At 37.5% G+C, this 14,615-nt stretch overlaps 1 protein-coding gene across 4 annotated transcripts in view; it reads left to right on the plus strand.

The window, feature by feature from the left end:
* ABCC4 (ATP binding cassette subfamily C member 4) overlaps nt 1-13,655 on the plus strand; it is a 153,014-nt gene extending 139,359 nt beyond the window's left edge. For 3 of the 4 annotated variants that reach the window (XM_050716991.1, XM_035564878.2, XM_035564876.2), the window contains 2 exons: nt 4,185-4,319; nt 9,187-13,649. In XM_050716991.1, the coding sequence (XP_050572948.1) occupies nt 4,185-4,319; nt 9,187-9,294 (243 nt within the window). In that variant the 3' untranslated portion in view covers nt 9,295-13,649. Of the gene's footprint in view, nt 1-4,184; nt 4,320-9,186 lie in introns of all 4 variants that reach the window. The other variant, XM_035564875.1, reaches the window with a different exon arrangement.
* The last annotated feature ends 960 nt before the right edge of the window (nt 13,656-14,615 follow it).

A 14,615-nucleotide genomic window follows, 5' to 3' on the forward strand; every position in this document is an offset into this window, starting at 1 on the left:
TGTCTTGCCTTCTGCAAATCTCACAGCTGTGACGAGCAGTCACTGCCCCAGTCTGTTCAACTCAAATGAAACACTAGATGGAGTGGAATTAGGTGGATGAGAGTATTTTACTCAAGAATAGTATAGCATCTAAGCCCTATTTCAACATAAAATGTCTCAGTGCTGCTGTAAGGATGATTTGGATAGCCATAATTAAAGATTAGTTTCACCTTAAGCTAGCAGGTGAGTGAATTCCCCTGAATAAGAATATTCCTGCATACTCTCTTTTGCATGGTCACCAGCATCCAACTTTGTAAATTTTGCACTGTTGGAGTTACTCTTTAGTTTGAAAAAATCCTCTTGAAGTCATAAGGATATGAATACAAAGGCAAGAACAGCGCAGGTGAGGTAAAGAGGCTGCCAGTGCAAGACAGTGGAGAACCAGTTTACATATGATTGCTTTGGGTTTATAAGATTTCTGTGCTTATTTTATTTTACTTTGCGCTGCTGAAGTATTTCACAGACAGCTAACTCCCACAGGATGATTATGAGGCTATCCTTGGTATACTTGACAAACAGTCAGACTGAAAAGTTGAATGATTTGTCCAAAATCTCCCTGTCTCTCAGCATCTATGTTAAAGTGTGTAATGAAATCACAGTCTGATTAAAAAAAAAAAGTCCCATGCTCCTTTGTGTGCTCTCTGTAATCAGTGTGCTGATCTGATTTCAGTAGCTACGAGCTTCTCTGGCTTTCTGTATCAAGTTCCACTGGTACAACTGCCTTGGGATGCATCTGGGTTCGATTCAGTCATATTGTACAATGATAAGGGTTACATGCAAGTTGATCAGAAAGTATGTGGCTAGTAAACACCAGATTCCACCTTTCCTGAATGATTAGCTTGCTTTTTGAAGTCCTAATGATTTTAATTTGGCTTGGAGTCAGTGACTAAGAGTATGCAAAGCATTAGCCAAAGTACCTATTTATTTATTTAAATTTTATCAGCACATATTTCTTCAAAGAAGAATACCTATCTCTTTGTCTAAGCCCTTTTTAATAAATATATAAATATTTAACTACCAAGTAAATCCGCTTAAATTCTCTCTATTGTGTCACAGATGGCAGCAGTTAGTAGAAACAGGTTTTTTCCTTAGTTAATATGGTTTATAGAGTATTCCTGACTTATGAGAGTGATGTTGTCTCTCTGTTTCATTCTTTTTTTTTCATTTCAGATTTTAAAAAAGTAACAGGGCTTGTTTTTCCTATGTTTGTTCTGTTTTCATAACACAAGTTGTTTTTTATTCCCCAGGAAAGGATATGAATAGCTTAATGATTTGTTTAAAATGTGAATGGAATTCTTCTAGACACAAATCGCTCTAACTATCTGTTCATCTTCTGGTCTTGGCTGTTTAAAACTTGTCAAGGAAGAATAAATTTTTCCTTTTTCCCCTCCCAGGTTCTTTGGAGGAGAACGATTGTCCGTGTTTGTGGTTGTTTCAGATACTTGCAAAATAGAATTCAAATACTGCAGTAATATAAAATAAAAAAACTCCACTTTTTTATTATATTTCTTTACTGGCGAGAGAGACACCATTTAATGAACATGCTTCTCTTTTTTTTTTTTTTTTTTTTGTTAAGGAGTGGTTACATAATCTAGTGCTGAAAAAAAACTATTCAAGGAACCAGAAATACCCTATGATGTGGCAGCCCAGTTTAATTATTATATAGAATTGTATGCGATAGTTCAGTTTATTGCATTCTTAAGGAAGCTGTCTTTAACTCTGAGTTACTGTAGTATATGAAAGATTGCGATTAAATTTAAATTTACAATGAATCCTTAGTGTATTCGAATTAAATGGGATAGGACTAAGTGTACTGAAAAACCTGCATATGCACAAGTGTACCTTTGCAGGTGAAATACTGCACCTATTGAATATTAAATTACTTTATATTGTGCTGTGCAACATTAATGATATTTTAATGTTTTCCACTAGCACTTTATTCAGCTATATACCGAACAGTATTGGAAATCGCTTGCAAGAAAATCACGGTATATGCTGGGTGCTCAAAGATACCAGCTTTTGACAATAGTGAATAACTTTTTGTAGGTTTCTGGGCATACAATTTATAAAATTGGATGTAACTACACTGTTACTGCTCACTTGAGTTATTCTACATTCACATGCAATATACTGAATTGAATCAGAAGTTAAGCAGTGGGAGTCTTTCCCCTGGTGCTTGGTCCTTGGTGTCAAACAACTCAACAGAGATCTCAACAGCGTGTAATTTTTGCACTAGTGCAGCTGAACGGATCAGCTCAACTGCTCTACATCCTGTGTGTTACGTCTTTGAAGGGGGTCCAGTCTGCCTGTAGATTCTGCTGAGCTCTTGGCCATTAAGATGCTTTGCTCTAATGAGTTGCACAGTCAAATTGCACATTTGGAAATTTCCTCACAGGACTTGGAATTTATCTCCAAGCTTATTGGAGATCCTTCTTTCAAACATAAGTTTGGAAACTGTTTCTGTTATTTTGGAAGTTGTCCTCATAATACCTTTTATTCATTTCTTTCCTGAAATCAATGGATGCAGCCTTTTAGATATTTTTATTTTTTTTCTTACAAGTATGTACACCACAATTGTGGCTTTGGTTGTGAGTCCTTGAAGTCCTTCTGTTGTGGCAATATCTTTTTCAACAGTATGCCATGTGTAGTCAGTTCTTTATTTACATAAGAACAAAAATATTCTGAATTACTTTTTCTCACATAACCTCTTTTTTTTTCAACTTCACTGCTCCTACACATGGACTAGAGTACTAAACTTGTAGAGTGAAACCCAAATCTCTTTCTTGAGTCAATACCATTAATTTATAAGCCAGTGAAGTATCTGAGTGTATTGCATTTGTCAATATTGACTTTCCCCTGCTATTGTGTTTCTCATTCTCTTAGGTTAGTTTAGTTGTACCCGAATCTCCTCTGGGCTAGACTTACCTACATGTTTTTTTGTGTCATTGCAGCTGTGTCACTTCTCTGATTACTCCTTTTTCTGATGAATAACAGATATGTAGCTACTGCAGAGCACTCTGTTAGCTACCAGTTCCTACCCTTTCAGCTTTCCAAACAGCAAAAACACATTGTTTATTTCTAATCTTTGTTTTCTACCCGAATTCCTTAATAATTTTTGTCCCTTGTAGCATAACTGTTTAGTTACACTGAACACCTTTCTGGAAATGCATATAAAATGTTCCTCCCTTTTCATCTTGTGCATTAAGAATTTTATCGAATTTGTGAGGTAAAATTCCCTTTTACTAAAATTATGGTGAACAAATTCTACCTCTGATCTATGTGTCTTCTACTTGTGTTTTAGTAATTGTTTTGTCTAAATCACCGTCCTACCTAAAATATATATATGCTAGTCTAAAAGTTCCCTGAATAATCCCCTAAGGCTCTTCAAAATGTAAGTGCAATATTTGCTACCACGCAGTCCTTAAATAGTCACTAGTATGACAGTATTTTCTTACAGGTTCAATCAGCATATTCTTAAATTCTTCTAATGGTTTTGACTGTGTATATCCTCTGTGACATACTGACTTAATGCCTTTTTAATTTCTCTGTTATTTTTTCCTTCTCCTCTCATTTTCTTGGATACCTATGTCCCTTGTGACATCTGATCTTTTTATCTAGAAAGAATAGGTTATGGGTAAGTATCTTTCTAATATATAGTTGGCAAAAAAGCAATGTGAGAAATTGTGTATTTCTTTAGCAACACCCTCAATTTCTTTAATTACATCTTCACCTCCTCTAATCCAAAAGACCTACTTATTCTCCTTTAACCGTCTTGGTGGTTATTGCGTGGTTTATACCTACAGCTGTTTACTTCAGAGCCCATTTTCGGCTTCTTCTTTCGTTCTTACACAATGAATCTGATAATCTGCTTTGTTGGCTTCACAAACATTGTATTTCCATATTCTGCATAACTTTGCATTGAATTCCTATAGGTAGAATGGCTGTAGGGCACTCTAAAATCGTACAACAGGTCTATAAACTAAAAAAGTGCCATGCTTGTTTGAAGAGGATATATAATATTTCATTTTCAGGATACAAAATTCATCTTAGCACCTGAGGTGCATACATTCCCCTTTTGCTTATAGTCTCTAGCATTTGTTTTTTAATTTCTTATGTTAATAAGTTGATTTCTGCTGATTTAACAGGTTTTAGATGCTGGAAGACTAAAAGAATATGGTGAACCTTACATTTTGCTGCAAGAAAAAGATGGCTTGTTTTACAAAATGGTGCAACAAGTGGGCAAGACTGAAGCAGCTTCTCTGTTTGAAACAGCAAAACGGGTAATTTTAGAAGTGATAATTAAGTTTGTCTCTGCAGTTTGTTTATCACAAGTTAGCATATTCAAGGTTATAGTAGGCATTCCACTATATTTAAGAATCTGTTGGCTTTGCAAGGCTAAGCCGTCATTTTTTGAGCTTTTTTTAGTGGGATACACACAGGCTTCCAAACGATAAGTGTGTTTATATACTGAGTTGAAAGACTATTTGGATTTCTTGCATCCTTATGTATGTACACACACTGATACGTGTAAACAGTATATGACAAACGCACCTGTGCTGGGCACGTGTCTTACAAAAATGTGCTTTAAAAGCATGTTAGGGCTGCAGAATACAGCATTTACTTCTCTTATTTCTGTATTTTCTAAAAGGCCCATCCAGAGTTAGTTTGAAGTTCAGTACCAGTACATTGTATTATGGTCTCTGGGGGTGCGATCAGTATTGTTTTTTTTTGCTTTCTCTTACTTCATTCTTGTACCCTTGCTTTGTTCTGCACATAGGATGAATAGTGCTCAATTAAGAAACAGCTGTTGAATGTTTTGTTGCCTCCTTGTTCCTTACAAGGCTCTGCCTGATTTACTGCTTACTATTCAAATCCTACTCTTGAGTATAGAATTATTAATGTAATTGTGAGCATTCCTCTGGCAATCAAAGTGTTTAAGAAACATCAACGGATTAATTTTCATAATATGCCTCTGAGGTGAGGCTATACCATCTTCACTTTTCAGATGGAAAGCTGAAGCAGAGATAAGAAGATAAAAAAAAAAAAAAAGACCTGTGATCGAGGAACTCATTTTGACTAGCTTTTGCCTTGGTTTTTTTCTTGTTTTTTCTTGTTTGTTTTTTTTTTTTTTTCTTTTGTGATAAGTCAGCATACAATATGTCCAGAGCAAGGTTGTATTTTTCTTTCTGCCAATGAAGTTTCAGCATTGCTGCCGCTGAGACTTGCAGTGCTTGGTTTGGGAGCAACGTGATCCATATTCATGTAACTTTACTTAAGTGTACAAGTAAGATACGGATGTTAGGGATCTAGTGACCTAAGAGAGTTTCCACACAAGAGGCAAAGGTCTTATGGCTATCCTCTACGCTTTCTTCTCCTCAAGCTGGTTGATGCACACATAATGGTGACACAAATTGCAAGCTCTTTCCTGGGGAAAAAAAGGGAGAGCATTAGGAAGGAAGCAACACATAAAAAGGCAGGGAACAAAATGGCAGATGCTTTGGCTACTTCCTAGTAAAAATAGACACATGTCTGGCAAGTTGGAAAAGCGTGAAAAATTGTGCAGTTGTGGAGGTTGCGTGCTCGTGTATTGAGGCTGTTTTACTGGACATTTTGAAGATCAGGAAAGGTTTCTGTGTCTGTTCATACTCAGCGTTTTGGGGTTTTTTTTGAAAGAGTGTTTCAAGTGAAGCTTTGCAGCTGAGAGCATGCACTATAAATTCATGTGTGGACTGATCGCAGAACTCAGGAAATAGCTTTGTCCTTAACTAAACGACATAATGAGTCCTGCTGTCCTTACTGCAATGTAGCTTCTTATATTTTATTATTAAAGGGAATGGGTTAGACATGTTTTTTGTGATGTGCATAACAATCTGGAGGTTACATAAATGCTGTTTGAAAGGATGGCTTCTAATTCGTGATACCAGTATTTGTCTGCAAAGCGAAAGCCAGCTTCCTAGGACTTGATCCTTGCAATGGCTAGAGGTGAGGCTGTTCAGCTGTCATGCACAGAGGTTTAGCCATGTCATGCTGTCTCTCCTTCCTTCCTTGCAGTCCTCCCCAGTTGCACAACTGCATTCAAAGATAATTCAAAATATATAAAAATAATTGCCTGATGTTACTTGCCCATATAGTCATCTGCAGTTACCACATCAATGTTACGTGATTTTGTACAGGAAGGGAAGAGATCCAGGAACCAGTCTCTGCTGAAATGTGGTTTGATGAAAAAGTTTGCTAACTCCCAGGCTAGAAGGCAGATACAAGCTTTAGCATCTGCCAAGAATGCAAAAGCATGGTGCTTATCCACACTCAGCCCCAAAAAATGGGAATCGAGAGACTATATCTCCATTCAACAGCTACCCAGAAGCACAGTTACAGTTCTTTCTGTTTAAAGGACTCGGACATTAATTCAAGGATTTTGTTATTGCTGCCCCTTGTGCTTCATGCATATGTTCAGAGAAGTTGCTTAGTCAGAAGAGCTGATTCTGGGGGCTGTTCTTTTTACACCTGTGAGTCTGTTGCATGTACTGCTGCTGGTCTCGTACATTCCTCCTGCGGTTACTAAGAACTGTTTTTATGAAGAACAGCTTTTTTCTGTTGCTGAAAAACAGCATGCTGCACATAAAAAGAAATGGTAATATGGCATATATACATACTTTTCAAAAGGCGTTACAGGAGGTTGCTAAGTAAAATGGCTTGGAACGTGGCCATGCCTTGACAATGGTTATATGATTTATTGCATTTTGGACCTGAAGCTTGTGCAGAACAAACTTGTTACCAAGAGCTTTTCTTTCAGTAAGGTGAGACTTTAAATAAATTTTCTGGAACAGTATGACTTCTGCATATATCCTTTAGGTGAAAATAAGAGGGACTGCACACCTCAAATTGGAAGACTAACTTGGGACACCTTTGAAAAAAATTAATTTTCTGGAAAAAAAAAGTCATGGTTATCATAGCTAAGCATTGAAAGATTTAACTATTCAAGATCACCACACTTGCTGAAAACTTAGCTCAGGCTTCTGAATTGATCCAGGCTTGCTCATTGCATGTCTCTTTTGCTCACTCGGTATCCCTGATTTTTGTGCAAATATGAAAGAAAGCAATGCAGGCAAAGCTCAGACTGGAGACTGCTGAGTATATTTTAAGTAGCCTATGAGCTGCAGTGGAGTTATGCTAGGCATCATGAGACCATATTTTTGTCTTGGTTCAGTTTACAATAAGCTTATTAGGAGAAAATCCTGTGGGAAAGTGAGAAATTAAACAGTTAAAAAAAACTGCTTAGTTATTCAGATTTAAAAAAAAAAAAAACACTTATGTTCTCCATCCTGTTGTAAGCACAGAGAAGCTTTTCCACAAGCTTTGGTAGCATCAGGATAGGGCCATTTTTTTGATCAATCAGTTTTTGAATACTTTGAGGGAAAAGTGAGAGTGATTTTATTTTAAAGCTCTGACAGATGTGTAAATATTAAAACACTAGGTGTTATCTGACCGCAGTGATTACTTGCAAGAAGGTTGAAGCTCTGTTGGCAGTGGAAGAAGCTTTATACAAGACTTGAGCATTAGTATCTTGAGGGATTGGGCTCAGGGGAAGAATTGCAATGAGACAGTTGAAAAGCAGCTGCCATTTCATTAGGTCTCTAGTAATGTGCCAAGGTTTTCTGTTAACTTTGAAAAAAAAAATCACAGAAGCTACGTTAAAGGTATTCTGGAGTTTTATATTTTAAACTGGGAAAAGGATGGGAACACACCACTGAGGCTGCAGGCTCTGCGGTGTGTGTGCGGCGGGCACCCCAATAACTCTCTTCAGTTGCATCCCATCGGGGCTGGTTCCTGAGGAATTCCTCCACCAGGCCTCCCAGTCCTGCTGTTGGTTCAAATCAGACCTTAATATTCTCTGTAAATTCTGAAGATATGTATATCCCGCATTAGTGTGTGTACACAAAAGGCGACAGTGGTACTTACTGGGGTGTTTCCATGGAACAGCTATTTCTCTTTTATCCCCCATGTCTTATACGTGCATTCATACGTATGAAAAGGACATTACTATCAAACAAACCAAACTTTGTTGACAATGCTCTCAAATATAAATTGGAGAAATATTTCATAAGCTGTAGTCAGAGCAGTATGACTGTGAGACCCAACTCATGACATGTGTCAGCTTCAGAAAGATAGTGTATTTTCTGTTTTTAAAGACTCAAACAAAACTTTTCACATTCTTCTTTGAAAAAAATGCATTTGAAGTCCTTTTTCACCCAAACACATTTTTAGATAAGAGCACACAAGTCTTGACATTATTTCATTTTGTTATGCGCATCTGTCAAGGAACAGAGATATGATACAGCTACTAAAAACTGATGATTGTGGAACAGTGAAACTTGACAGCATTTCATTTCCTTTATGTTCTGATTATACATTTATCAGGAAACCTGTATCTCTTCTAGTTCAGCTAGAAATTGGTAGAATTCAAGAACTCAAAGGCTTGGCAAAGAACTGTCCTATTATTTGGTATCATCTTACATTTTAGAGAAGTTGCTTGGTTGAGTCATTGTTAAAGCTTTTGCTTCTTCTTTCATTATTGTGGCTCACTATCCAGAGATCACGTTTCTATAGGCCCTATAACTGCTCTGCAGCACAAATTAAACGCTGGGATATTTCATACATACACCTCGAAGTTTCAATGGTTGTCAATCATAGTTTGTAAAATATAGGGATTACAACCTGATATTAACATCCAAATCCATTGTGTTCATTTTATGTGTGAAAATGAGAAACCCTTGTGCGGACGCAAGATTTCGCAGCTTCTTTGTCAGCCTGTTTTTAATTTATCTCCATGTTTTGAGCTAGTAAAATGATTTTACTTATCAGTTTAATGTAAAGCGATAAAATATATCTATTTATCTGAATCACCAGGATTTGAGTGGATCTACAGGTTGTGTGGGGTTTTTCTTAGACTTTGTTATAATAAGATCATACAGTAATTTTACTAATTTTTCAGTGACACACAGTTACTGAGTACTCCTAACCTGAAGTTCCTGTTTGGATTCCTTAGGGGCATGTATTTATCTGTTCTGTATTTATCTCCAGAAATTGTATTTTAAACTAAAAGATGTTTCAAGTATAATGACATGCAAAATCTGATATTTTCCCTAGGTTTACTTCAGTAAGAATTATCCAGAAGTTGTTCAGAACGGTCAGCTTGCTGCAGACTCCTCGCTGGATCCTTCCTCAGGATTATGCATAACTGAAACTGCACTGTGATTCCTAATAACCACGATTGTTTTCCATGGAATGTAAAGCTGAGAACATCCAAACTCTCGATGTTTTCAAGGGTCAAAGGGAGAGGAAAGGGAGGGGGCGATTCTTTGCACTGGACATCCTTTCTATTTAATACTGAGAAGAAAATCTTTGTTGTCCCTGTTTGTTCAATTTCAGTGCAATATGTTTTCCTTTCCAGATATGATTATGTTTGTATTGCCAAGGAAATTAGGCAGACTCAGTTTTTATTTGGAAGTTAGGAGGTAGAGATCTCTTTTATTTAAACAGGTGCAGGACACCTAACAGGTCTAGGGTGCATATTTGGAATTTGTTAAAACAAGAGATTGGAATGTATCCCTTTCCTCTTTCGGAGATGTTTTGAGAGCAATCAAAAACAAATTTTGTTGAGTGTCACTTTACCTCAACAGCTGTGCCTAAACAGTAGATTTGGTAGCGGACATCTTAGTTGTCTAACACAGCTGTCTTTCTACCTGTCATAAGTTGTCATGTAGGTTGATAGAAAAAAGAATTGAACAAGCCAAAAATACTTTCCTTTTTTGATAGCAAAAAGTACTATATACTAATTTTTTTGATAATTCAAGTAGTGCTGTTCAACATGAATGTAAATATAAGTTTTATTTGGCTGAAATGCTGAAAAAATCAATCTCAATCTTCTATACTTTAGAAGAAAATTACCACATTTGCACTGAAGAAATATTTAAATAATTTAACATACATTCCTCTTTTTATCCAGGTTATCAAAGAAAAAAAGTATTAAAATAACTTGAGGAAATCTTTGAATGACATGTCATTATACCTAAATACCATGTAGTACAAAGTTATCTTCAACACAACACATTGAAATGTATACGTTATTTGCATTTATTGTGCCTTAATATTTGTGCCTTCAAGCCAAAGCTGTAACTGCAGGGTACACAACAAATTCATTAAATACATGTTAAAAATATTTAGCCTTAGTATATTTAAAATTTTGCATCAGGGGATCTGTTGAACTGCATCTGTTGAACTCGAGCTGTTTGAAGTTACCATCCTACTGGAATAGGTAGGAAAGTACAACCTGTAGATTTGAATGCCTGTTGCTAATAGCGAGGAGAATGCAGTGCAAGGGAGATTCTGTATTTGTAAGTTATGTCCTGATTTAGCAAAGCACTTTAACATAAAGGCACTATTCCCCTACTTTAAAATATCAAGCAAGTGCTATGCTGCTTCAGATTTTTTTCATGTTTAGTGAGATTGCTACCCTTTGAGGTCCAGTACCAAATAAATCTATTCATCTTACTGTTTAAAGTAAGACACTAAAAAGCAACACATCTCTTCAGGACACAGAAAATACCGTGCTTTAAAAAAATATTTTGAAGATGCTTGCATTACCTTTGTAAGATAAATGGTATTTACCCAATGTTCACCCAGCGGTCTAAAAGTAAGGCAAACGCAAATGTTTCTCGTTTCAAGCTGTTCTACCAGCAAATAACTGACTGAAATACAAAATTACTCTCTCCTTGTCGAGAACTAAATTGAGGCCGAAGCCTATGCCTGAGGACTGGGGCTCATCTAGGACTTTGTCCCGTGTAGAAGTTGGTGGCAAGGGGAAGAATCATCATTATTCTCCTGCTGCAGCAGCTTCCCTGCCGTGGGGCTCGCTGTCCTGCTGTGAGGTACCAGGAGAGGGGGGAGGTCCTCTTACTGCCTCCGCTCCCACCAGCTGGGGTGGAGGGGGAAGAAGGCAAACACTGGGTGTCTGGCTTGCTGGTAACATCCTCCTGTACTGTTAGCAGGAAGTTACAAAATGAAATTTTGCCCCTAGCTGCCCCTAGCTTTTTTTGAAATGCTGCCCCTAGCTTTCTTTTGGCAGGTTAGGAGACTTCTTCTGTGGGGTGCAGCTGACTACAACAAAAGTCTTTGAGAGCAGTGGAATTGGACTTTGTGCAGTGATGCATAACATGAGTCTTGTGCTATGTCTGGTGCTAAATAAAAGGCAGTCAGGGACAACTGCATGTCCCCAAAGCCGAGTAGCACAGATTGACTCATCTAAGCAGCAAGCTCATAGCTATTTCTTAGAGCACACCAGCCACATCCCCTTTTCTGTATCGCTTTGCCCTTGGTCTTCTCTGGGCTTGTGCGGTCCCCTTATGTTCCTAGCACACATTTGTCATCTAGTGTGTTTTGTTATCTTTTCAATTCAAATAGTCTGAAATAAGGATAGGTCTATTCTGCAGCTCAGTAGAGTGGTGTTTGTCTTGCGGAGGTATGTGAAGATGTAGAGAAGTGTTTGTGTAAAGTCACATGGCATAATGCTGGGGGACTGTGTAGTGTGAAGAAAGCTCAGCCTTGCGTGCTTGTCTGTAACTGCCTTTTGGAAGGGATCCACAGTATGAACCATGTCCAAACTCTGCTCGAGCATTGTCGTGGAGAGATCTAGCTGGAGCGCGCCAAAACAAAGCTGGAGTGAGCCAAGTCCAAGTAGGAGAGACTGGTAACAGGGGCTGGCGCTTGAGCTCGTGTGCTTACCTTGTTTATTGAGCAGTTTGGACATATCCACAGGGTCTAGCTGTGTGTTACGATACTGAATTCTGTTGATTTCTAAATAGTTAGTTCTTCCACGAGAATAAGTATGACACTAAGACTTCTAAATACTCTTAAGAGAACAGTACATTCTCCTGGCCATATACCTTGGTTTTAATTTTTATCAAAACCAAGGAGATGTGCATGTGTAAATCAAGGGTATAATTACAGTTTTAGTCATTTCAGCTCTGAAATGAATTTATGGGAAGTTATATTTCAGAGCAGAACTCCAAAACGCTGGCTGCTGCAGACTCACTGGTATGAGACCCTGACAGATCTAGCTATCAATCTATAAGCTAGAATTAATTTGATCCTGTAGCTTTCTGAATGCACACAAAAAATGCTAGGTATCTCTGAAAATGCTGGTTCTGCTTCTTCACATGTTTTGACAGGACATTACTAGCTGTAGGTATCAAAAATCAAATTTTTTAAAAATCGCACTTGAAAACCATACACTTCTGAATAGAACAACTGATAGTGAGTCACCTGTGTCTGTTGTTGCAATTATGTCCATCTTTTTAGTTTAAAGTAACAAAAATGTTTTAATCAGATTTTTTGTTTAGATTGTGTTGTTTTTTTATTGTTGAGTGTTGTTTTTGTTTAGATGACTATTGTTAAGATTGACCCACCCGTTTAATTTCATGTGAACGAGAAAGTGCACCGTACCTGAATGGCCAAACTCAGGTCAGGTATGAAAAAGGCCTTTGTTGGAAGTTTTGATCTGTTAAACGTACAAAATATCTCTCCAGCAAGGTGTTTTATGTTTCATTTTAAAGAAAGGTTCAAATGGTTGTAAACTTCCACTTTGAAAAATTTCATGCTTTATTTGGAAATAGTAAAGCTGGTTATTTTTAGCTACATTCCTTCATGGGGATCTTGGAAAAAGAACTCAGTCTTCTGAGTTATTAAAGCCTTTAAAATGTTTCTTCACCTTGAGGTGCCTTAAAGTATTCCAGAGTCTTATTTCTAACGGGTATAATTTTATGCAGTAATGCTGCAAGTCTTCAGTTGTGGATCTGCTGTTTGTTTGGTTTAAAAGTCTAGGAACAGCCTCTACTTCCGATCTAAAGAACAGTTTTTTTTTCAGACCTTAATTTTTGTCTCTCTTTGCTCCTCCATAAAAGACTACTGGGAGACTCAATGCCAACATGGTTCTTAAGAATTGGTTATCTCAGGTTTTGCTTAGTTTAAGGGCAAAATTCTGCTTGGTGAGCTGAACCAGAGCTCATTTGCCAGATGGGTGTAGTCTTCTGCTCATACCCCTCTTTGGAAGGTGGAGGACCTTCTTCTGACCAAGATCAGGAATGCTGTTTATTTAAGTGATATTGACAGTTTCTTTTAATTTTCCCAATACGTGCTTGAAATAAGATTGCAAAAAGAACGAGAAGGGGACAAAGGATCCAAACGGTATAAATATTTTACTGAAAATGCTGCTTTTTGTATTAATCTGACCCTTCCAAACATCTCACTTTGAAGTTTGCCCCCTTTTTTTGAGGGGGGAAAAAAGAGAAATTATTTACTTACATCACGTGCTCTCTGTGATGGTGATGAGCTTCTGATACTTCAGCAGAAGAATGTGGCTTTCTCTATATGTTTTACATTGTGTAACATCGCACTGCTTTTTCATCATTTTAACTCTGTTTTTGGTTTGGTTTGTTTTTTTTTTTTTTTTTTTTTTTTTGCATTTGTGTAATAATTTGACTTTTTTATTGCTATGGAATGATTTCTTTTGTTGACATTCACATGACAGCTCCTGTTGTACAATAAAAAGCGTTTCTCAGAAGCGTGCCGAGTTCTGTCATCATTGTGAATGTGTGGGTGAAGGCAGAAACGCAGGGCTGAGCAAAGTACAGGTTGTGCCCAAAAGCTCCAAGCACCTCTTTGTGTCATTGCCAACTCCAAGGATTGAAAATCCTCCATTATGAGATACAACACAGAATAATACATTTCAGCTCATTTTTTACCATTCTTCCGCTGTCTGAGATCTCACAGATCACATTTTCAAGCTTTTTGCCTCAATGGCAGCGACTAAAATGTAATTCAAATAGATTTTCAGAAATCATTATATGACTTTAAGGAAGAACCCCTGCAGTTGCAAAAGTACAGATCAGATACGGTCTGTGCCTCAAACAGCTAACAAGCTAAATGGACTGGATAAAGTTAATAGACGCAGAAGTGAAGTGGGTTACAGCACAACTCCAAAATCTGGTGTCATCTCTCAATCCTTTACTTCTGAGTTTGTTAATTTAACAAGATGCTGTAAAATTACTCATTTCTAAAAACTGCTTGAAGTTTCTTCCTGTCTACTAACTCTCTAGCACTTGTGTGTATTATCATGATGTAGTTCTTAGTACGAAATCAATTATGCATTTGTCAATAATCCCCCAGGGTAGCAAGTTCTAGGACTGATGCAACGTAAACTGTCACCTGTCCTTTTATAACATGATGCTGGAGAATGTGTTAAAAAATTCTCGTGTTTCTACCAAAAGTCCACCTTGCAACCGCAGTGCAGCTATCTTAACCTCAGGATGGTTTTGGCAGGAACATTCGCCATGATTAAATGAATTGTGTGGTCAGTAACACAACAGTCTGGGGGGCAAAAATACTGAAAGGGGTCCCAGTTCCTCACTGGGGCCGGATGCTGTGTGTTATGTTTCTTCTGGGAAAAGGAAATCCCAGGTTCTGGTCCCAGTTCCAGGGAGTACGTCTCCATTTTGTTCAACAACAGTTAGTAGAAATTG

This window comes from Cygnus atratus, chromosome 1 (assembly GCF_013377495.2).
Source record: "Cygnus atratus isolate AKBS03 ecotype Queensland, Australia chromosome 1, CAtr_DNAZoo_HiC_assembly, whole genome shotgun sequence".
In the NCBI taxonomy this organism is placed as follows: Eukaryota; Metazoa; Chordata; class Aves; order Anseriformes; family Anatidae; genus Cygnus; species Cygnus atratus.